The 8850-nt window shown below is 35.4% G+C and overlaps 1 protein-coding gene across 1 annotated transcript in view; it reads right to left on the bottom strand.

Annotated features, from left to right (window-relative positions):
• slc34a1 (solute carrier family 34 (type II sodium/phosphate cotransporter), member 1) overlaps positions 1-8850 on the bottom strand; it is a 16440-nt gene that overhangs the window by 6112 nt on the left and 1478 nt on the right. Inside the window, exons 2-6 of the mRNA XM_015390937.1 lie at positions 4459-4605; positions 4021-4167; positions 3610-3753; positions 952-1063; positions 266-461 (exon numbers count right to left, since the gene is read on the bottom strand). Coding sequence (XP_015246423.1) covers positions 266-461; positions 952-1063; positions 3610-3753; positions 4021-4167; positions 4459-4605 — 746 coding nt within the window. The remainder of the gene's footprint in view (positions 1-265; positions 462-951; positions 1064-3609; positions 3754-4020; positions 4168-4458; positions 4606-8850) is intronic.

Here is an 8850-nt window from a genome sequence, read left to right as displayed (position 1 = left end):
ATCATAGTATATATTAGCAGAAAAAGGAAAAAGCTTCTAAAGATTAGATTAATAATCATCTGCTGATTTCAATCAAGACTTTTTTTCTTTATTTAAACTGCCCCCAAATGAAGGACATCCTTAAACTAGCATGTGCCCTTTTTAATATCTCATCCCCTATGCACAAAACATTTTGAGTAATAAATGGGGACAGGGCAGCAGCAGCGTGAGTGTTTTATAAATCAGGATATTTGCAGAAGAAAAAAGATCAACTGCTGCTTTTTACCTGAATAATGAGTTTTGTAAGTGGCTCAGTGATGATCTTAAGGAGCTCAGGTGCTTCCTCCTCAGCCTGCAGTTTAAAGACGCTGACCAGCTGTTGGGACAGACGTGTGATGATGCCGCTCATCACCTCCAGAGGCAACAGCACCAGCACCGAAAGCCAGTTGAAGCAGTCGTGGACCGTTGCTCCAGCAAAAGCCCTGTGGGTCGCAGTCATTAGCTCTGCTCAGTAAGGTCACTCAGCATCAGGCTTATCATCTACTTTGACTAATTACATGTTAATCTGATTTCTACTGGTGCACTTTTCTCAATGTAGGTGATATAATAATAACCTTTTTTTTTTTAACTCTGTGAACTTGTTTATTATCAAATGTTGGTAAAAGAAAATGACAATTTAATCATTAGGATGAAATTATATGCCATCTGTTCAGTCTGTTATCATTTCAGGACAGATATTTGTTGGTGGGGAATTAGACTGGATGCATGCCATTATTGTCACTTTTATACTGAAACAGAGCTTATGAAGCAGCCAACAGCTGCCAGTGCTCTCTCTCTCCGCCTGCTCTCCAACTCTGCTTTCATCAATGCACTTTATTTCCTTCTATATAATCATGCCCTGTCCATTTCAGTTTCTTCTTCCCTGCTCCCATATGTCATCCATTCTTTGACTCACTATATTCGTTCACTCACCGTTGAAATTCATTTCTCTCCGCGGCCTGCATCATGGCCACTATGGTGTTTGTGACTGAGGTTCCAATATTGGAGCCCATGATAACTGGAACTGCCAACTTCACCTCCAACACTGCAAGGAGAGAGAGAGAGAATAGGGTTTTATATTTCGTCTCCAAGTCATTATAACGCACTGTGCAAATACAAAAGGAGATGGTTTGCAGTTAAATGTCTAAGTTTAAGTTGAATAGCAGTGAATGGCAGGAATAATTAGGGTACATGACCTAGTCTTCTCTAAATGCGAAATGAGTTATTTAATGGTGACGAGATGGATGTAATTTCGGCTTTAGAGGTTCTGTTGCAGGAGGAGAGGTTAATGTGGAGTGGCTCTTTAATGGTGAGAACATAGAGGACACATCATGGAGACAAACATCCACACAAAGTGCCAACTTCTGATGTCATTGATTTTACAGACTGAATGTAGAGCCTGAGCTGATAAAAATTTCTTACAAGGAAAAGCTTCCGGATTCTTGCATTGATTGAGGTCTGGGCTTTAACTAGGCTATTCTAATACATGGACATTCATGAATGTAACTTTTATTAGATTTGTTCTTTTATTTTCTATTTTTTTATTGTCATTAATACTTCTCTGGAGGATCAAGTTACGATTATTTTCCTCCGGTGAATGACACTTAAAATCCCTTTTTGCAGCCCTGTAATAGTTTACTTCCAGTATGGTCCTTTATTTAGCCCCATCTGTCTTTCTATGATTGCTGACTGGCTTCCCTATCTCAAGTAATCGTATAACTATATATGACTCTTCCACTGGCATATTTTATGGTGGGGAGGGTATGTTTTTGGTCAGTTGTAAGCAATGAAAAATCAGCGGGGTCTGAATAAAGAAAATCATCAACCAGTAAAGGTCCGGAGACAGTTTAAATTATAACCCATTACTTAAAACAGAATTTAACACTGAAATAAAATGAGGTTTTTATGCATCCATTTTATACATTGAATTTTGAATAATAATAAAAAAAAAATAGAACATTTTCCCTTTTTAAAATCTAAATTGTTTTTGAAGTAGAGAACAACAATCATTAAACTTGGTACATAAACAATTTCCTGATTTACACATTTTATAATTTACATATTCTTTTTAAAAAAGCTCCTTTTTTTATTCTCTGCAATGAATGAAGTTTAATGAGGGGTGAAATATAAATTGCATCTTTGCTTTACTCATCAAACAAAATATTTCTATCAAAATCTTTATCTAATGGGGAAGAAAGTAAGTGCACCCTATACCTGAATACAGGGACATCCAACTCAAGTCTTTAAAGCTTTGAATGTGTCCTTGTTACAACAGAGTTGACCTGAAAGGTTTTCTAATCATTTGATGTGGGTGTGTTGACCCAGGGTGAAATTTAAAATGTAGGACATTTGAGACTCGAGTTAGAATAGAACAGCCCTGATAGCACCTGTGATTACATTTAAAGGGGTTTGGAGACTTTCTGTAGTGTTTTGGTCTTCTTGCAGGGTGGTAATGCTTGGACACCTAGCCCTGGATATCTGGGCATTTATTTAAAATGCTTCCAACACCTTTCTAAACAGTGACTGATTTAAAATTCTTTAGATACCTCTTTAAACCCCTGCCAGACTCAATCTCCTATAATATTCGTTCTAAAGGCCTTAGACAGCTATTTCAGTCTTACCAGGGAATTCACTCTAACTTCAAAATAGAGAAAAACACCATGGTAAATATCAATGATTATGTCTACATATGTAAACAAAACAGCACTTAAATACATTTATTTGCTGCTGCCAGGATCTGCTGTTAGACTGTTCCTCATATGTTTGTTGTTGCTGTTTGTTTGTTTTTAGCAGATATTAATTGCACAGTTTTTTGTCAGTTTGTTTTTTTCTATATGCAGTTCCCGCTTTTGCCACCACACTTATCTTAATGTGAACCTAAGTGAATAAACACCTGTTGTTTCAGTACATAAACACAGTCACTGCTCACTCTTCTACATTTTCAATAATTTTCAACATAGACAACAGTAAATTGCAAATTAAAAATATTTTCTTAACTATAGAGCAAATAATGTTGTTGTTATCTATAAGGTTGTGGTATAATACACTTTGAAGACTACATAAAGTACATTTGGATGTTTGTGTGAGGTTGTATGGGCCAGTTAATGTCTTTAATTAGATATCAAGATAGGAAAAGCATCAGATTAATGCCTAATTACAGCGCTGCATGTATTTTCATATCAAAAGGATTAAATATGCCGCCTTGGTCACACATATTAATTTGATCTAATGTGTGCATATAGTATTGGCTAAATTAGCTACATTAATTTAGATTCCATTAGCTTTTTTAATAGAATTTAATCATAAAACTTAATGCTGTGGAGTCGGTTTTCAATGTTCTATTATGTGAAACGTGCAAAGATAGTTCATGAGTCTCAGGGTTATTTTGCTGCCTAAATATTGGTCCACATATTGTGTTATCTATACATGCAAATGAATTGCCTGGAGATATTTACACAATGGAGTAAAAATGCAAACTACATTTGAGGCTGGTTATATTTCTCTGTTCTTTTCATTTCAAAATGATATTTACAATTTTTAACCATTTCATATTCCAGCACTCTTCACGTTCATTTTCATGCGCCTACTCACATCCTGAGGCCACCAGACTGACAACAATGGAGGTGGAGGTAGATGAGCTCTGAACCAAGACGGTAACAAGGATCCCCACCACCAGCCCTGCCACAGGGTTGGAAAGCACGGCATTGTCTCGGAAAATGTCTCCTGCCACTTTACCTGGGCAAAAGTCCCACCCACGCACATGGGGGAAAATATAAAAAACAAACAGAACAAACAAAAGAAATAAGTTGTGACAAATGTCCCATCAGGAGCAGAATTGAGCAACACTCAGACTGCTTGTTTCCTCTCATTCAAGAAGGTCACCAGATGAAGCTTGGCAGTAAATGATACGGTAGGACTGTGAATGGCCCCTATCTGAGTCACTCCTTTGTGACACATTAGCTAGCTGAGTCACAGGCAGCCCACAATGAGGGTTATACTTACCCCCTGCCAACTGGAAGGCAGAGCTCAGCGTGTCCAAAGAGCAAATGAAGAAGTAGAGGAGGATGAAAAGGAGAGGGATCTTTGACAGCTTGATAAGGAGCTGCTTGATCTTGCCTGGACTGCCAGCTGTAGCGTGCTGAGAACTTTCTGCAGGGAGATGTTTAGAGTTGCAGTCGGGCATAAACAGATCCACACTGACCTATTTTCCTATTTTATATACATAGATAAAAGCATAAAAGCATTCACGTTTAGCTCTTGCATGAGAACAAAGCCTCCAAACGTACTACATATGCAGTCTAACACCTGCTGTGTGACTTGAGACCCAGATAATCCTGTTGAAATTTTGCATAATTCTTAAGAATGCGTCGTATCGACCAGAAATCCATTTCTAGGGAAATAAAATTGGCTGCCAAACAAAAAGATGAAAGTGCCATTCACCTCTGTCAGGGGTGTTTATTGACAGAACAGTGAACAGGCGACTGGGATGTTCACCCTCAGAGTTGCCTGTCAGGTCAATGGTGGATCCAATGCCGGACTCCCTGTCCTCTTCCAGTTTCAGCTTGCATTCCACCGGCATTTTTAAGCCTGAGAAAGCAAGAGGTAAACATGTAGATTTTCCTGGAAAGATTTTGAAGCTTTTCAACATAAAAAACACTGCATCTTCCATTCTGCACATTCCAGATGATATCAAACTAAGATTTTTTTCTCATAATCCAGTAAACAATATTTCATTATAATAATGTTGAAAAATTAATTTTTCAGATGCTGTAGATTTATTAAATAAAAAGACATTTTAAAAAAAATTGTTGGTACCCCTCGTTTAATGAAAGCATAACCCATAGTGGTCACAGAAATGACTAGAATGTGACAAAACGCAATAATAAATACAAATTCTTTCAAAATGAAAAAAATGACAGCCAGACATTGCTTTTTCAACCATGCTTCAACAGAACGATTTAAAAAAAAATAAATTTACAAAAAACAGCAATTCTTTCTGGCTCACCATCATCCACTAATATTTTTAATTTGTTTATATTATCCTTGAAAATAAACAACGCTGGCCTTCTGGTCCATTATACATGTATGTAAGCTCTTGGATAAAACTATAGCGGTTGAACTTTGCTATACTGTCATTTAGAAATCTGCTCTGTCCACAGCGCTCTGAAGCTGAGGACAGAAAAGTCATGTGGGGCTCTGGCTGCTGTGTAAAGCTGCTCAAGTAATTCAAATCACAGGATGAAACCACTGTAGAGGAGAAAGATGAGACTAAATGTGTTTATCAGTCACCTGCAGTAGCAAAAGAAGCAAGTGGAGACCAACTTGTCTCGTTCATGAGCCTCATCTCTCACAGAGCCACTGAGAGCGGCAGCAGATAAGCAATTACAAAAGAACAAAAGCAACCCACTTTGTTTCTAAGTGGCACCTATCTTTGATTTGGGGTCAGACTGAGCGCCACACCTCTAAGCAAATGAAAAGATTTTTGAAATCAGTGGGAAGCCGTCGCTATCAGTGTAACTTGTCTTCTATTTGTTCTTTCTCAAAGACACCCTTCACCCCTCAAAGAGCAATGACTGCCTTTAAAGAATTTCCTATTTTGAGCTCAAAGAGCCTACTTGTTCCCTTTTCCACATTTCAGATATTTTAGAGCCTTCAAGGCAGTAAGAATGTGTCCTTTATAAGCAAAGAGGATGGAAGTAATTACAGCAGGCAAAATCACAGTAATTAAAGTCACTACATCATTAGCATTGTATGCCACATCTTCCAGTACTTTCTAATGGGTGTCAGGATCTTGTTGGCATATGTGCATATATATATATATATATATATATATATATATATATATATATGTATATGTATATGTATATGTGCTCACTGAACGCCCTTCAGTTCAATCTTTCCNATGCTCACTGAACGCCCTTCAGTTCAATCTTTCCAGACAAAAATACAAAAACTTCCAACTGAAACTATCAGAAGCTTTCTCTGCATTTAAACTTAGCTTTTTCTTTAAGAGTTTGTACTTTTTTCGTCACATGAAGGGTTCTTCTTATGTTGCTTTGGGTTTGTCATCAGTCTATAAAGCCGGACTGATCCTCATCTATTAAATTTGATACAAAACTTTGAAATCTATTGGAGAGAATGGTGATGTATTTCTTATAATCACAATTTCATATTGATATTGGTCTATAATTTCACCATTGTCTTTATTTGTACCTTCTTTAGGTATGATAATAATTACCTCTTCTTTATGGAGGGAGTTTTCCATTTGGTTAAATGATGCCAACAGCATCAGGTTTAGTTTTTTTTTATAGGTCTTATACTATTCTAAAGAAAATCCATCAATGGTTTTATAAGTTTTCATTCCCTTCTTTTAGTTTTTAAATTTTTTTCTGTAATTTCTCCACATAGTAATACATTTTGTGACTTTCCTATATTAGGAAGATCTATTGAGTTTAATAATTTTGGTGTCTGCTGATCCAGGTTAAGAGTACACATTTGTACCTTTTCAATCTCTTCCTATTTGTATACAAGACATCTAATTTCATTATTTGTATTAAGCTGTTGTTTTTTTATTTCTTAATTGTCTTGCGGAGGATTGGTTTGCTCTTCGTCCACCTTTATTGTTTTAAAAATTACATTTTCCAATCGACTTCTATTGTTAACATGTCGTCCATCTTAATTCTAACTTTCCTTATTTTACCCAAAGTATTGACATCATTAATTCTTTTATTTAGTTGTTTCAAAGTTTCCAGTTTGTTTATGGTTTCTTGATATTCTTCAAGTTTTTATTTTTTATTGTATGAAGCAAAAGAAATGAATGTATCTCACAGAACAGCTTCCATAGTTCACAATATAGTTGGATCTATCTCTCCCAGGTCATTTTTTTATATATATATATATATCTTTTTTATATCTTTTTATATTTTTATTTCTGTTATTTTTTCCAATAGTTCTTGGTTATTTATAATTCCCAAATTCAGCTTCCAAGTTGTATTCTTGGTCTTGTTGGTTAGATTTTCAAGTGTTGATAACAATGATCAGACAGGTCAGCTGGTCTTATCTTACATTCTAATATTCTAAATCTTCCACTTTCACAAAAAATAATCTATCCATGTATACACTGAATTTGGGTCAGAATAGAATGTATAATCTATCTTTAGTGGAATATGATTCTTTTCAGACATCTATTACCCATAATTCCTTCAAGGATGTATCTATGTAGCAGGTTATGTGTGTTTTACTACTTTTTACTATACAGTTGGAATCCAAGAAGTGATTTAGAACAATATTCAAGTCTCCTCCACAAATCACTATTTTCCATCTATTTCCTGTGAAATTTTATCAAATGTCAATTTATAAAAAGATGTTTCTGTCTCTGTGGTATAATATATATTAAGTAATGTAACCAAATATTTTTCCCCCTACCCTGTAACCATCACATATCTACCTTCTTCGTCTTTTATTTGTCTTAAACATCCAGACTTAGTTTTACTAGTAATTAAAATTACATCTCCTCTTTTGGCGCCCATTTTAATTGAATTAAAAAAGGTGTTCCTAAATCCCACATATTTTAAGTTTTGATGTTCTACATCTGAAAGATGTGTTTCTTTCATATAAATACATTCTGCCTTTTTCTTTTTTCAATATATTAACTGCCTAATTTCTTTAAATCAGAGTATCAACCCATTGATATTGATAGATATGATTTTTAACTCATTAAGTGGCATCTGAAACAAGACAATTGATTTTTTTTTTTGTCACCTCGACACTAACAATACATCAAACAATATGGACTATAATAAAACAAAAAGATCTGTGAATATTTAGTTCTTGATCCCAGAACCCCGTTGGAAGGGGAAGGGATAAAACCTCCTGGGAAAGGAGGGCCCCTATCTAGGGTTGGAATAAGACTCTGAAATAAGTCCTCCCTTCATTCTACCCAAGTCTAATGTATATTTTGTCTCTGGTCAGCTGAATTATTTTCCAAACAATCGATTACTTACTAAGGCAGGTGGACAACAGCTTTGCAACAAACACGTGTTTAACCCTTTAAAGCCCGATCCAAGAATAAAACAAAAGAAAAAATTACTTTTTTTGGTTTGAAGTCCTTATTTGGCCTTTTAACAAAATATGTAAAAAGAAAAACAGAAATACATTTTCGATATTAATAATTTATTACTATGCGATAAGTCAAGATTATTTTTTGTGTAGTCTTCTGCCCTCTGTAATCAGGTATATCTGATTGTGTACAATAGGATTTTGAGCAAAGTTTTTTTCATTAAATTATGCAAAAGGTGTCAGACGCAAAACATTTCAGAAACCGTATGTATCTAATATGATACATTTGGCATTACAGGGTTAATATGAATAAAAATACAACATGTGATGTTTTGCTGCTCAAATCGTCAATCAAAACAGTGTAGAATGAAAAATAAAGAAGTCTAGACAAAGAAGTAAGTTAAGATAAATATCACCCAGGCAGCAGAAATAGAGCTTATTTGTTCATTGAAAGACAAATATTCCTGCAGTCTTATTCTGTTTCAGATCTTGAAACAAATATTAATATCACTCAACCAAAACTTGAGTAAAATAAATCTACAGTGCTCAAATTAATGATTCTTTTATTCAGAGAAAAGGGGAATTCTAACTAAATGAATCTGGCTCTTTGGGAAAACGGCATTTATCCTACTGGTAACTTCATTATCCCAGTAATTGGGATTTACCCCATTTTTGCTGGTTTGGTTTAATTTCACTGAACCTTGTCCCAGTGTCCAGTGGCGTCGGATGCAGGAGTTTGCCCTTGGGCAAGACACTTGACCCGCATTGCCTACT

This window comes from Cyprinodon variegatus, unplaced genomic scaffold (assembly GCF_000732505.1).
Source record: "Cyprinodon variegatus isolate N-32 unplaced genomic scaffold, C_variegatus-1.0 Scaffold519, whole genome shotgun sequence".
In the NCBI taxonomy this organism is placed as follows: Eukaryota; Metazoa; Chordata; class Actinopteri; order Cyprinodontiformes; family Cyprinodontidae; genus Cyprinodon; species Cyprinodon variegatus.
This window is presented reverse-complemented; position numbering and strand designations above follow the sequence as displayed.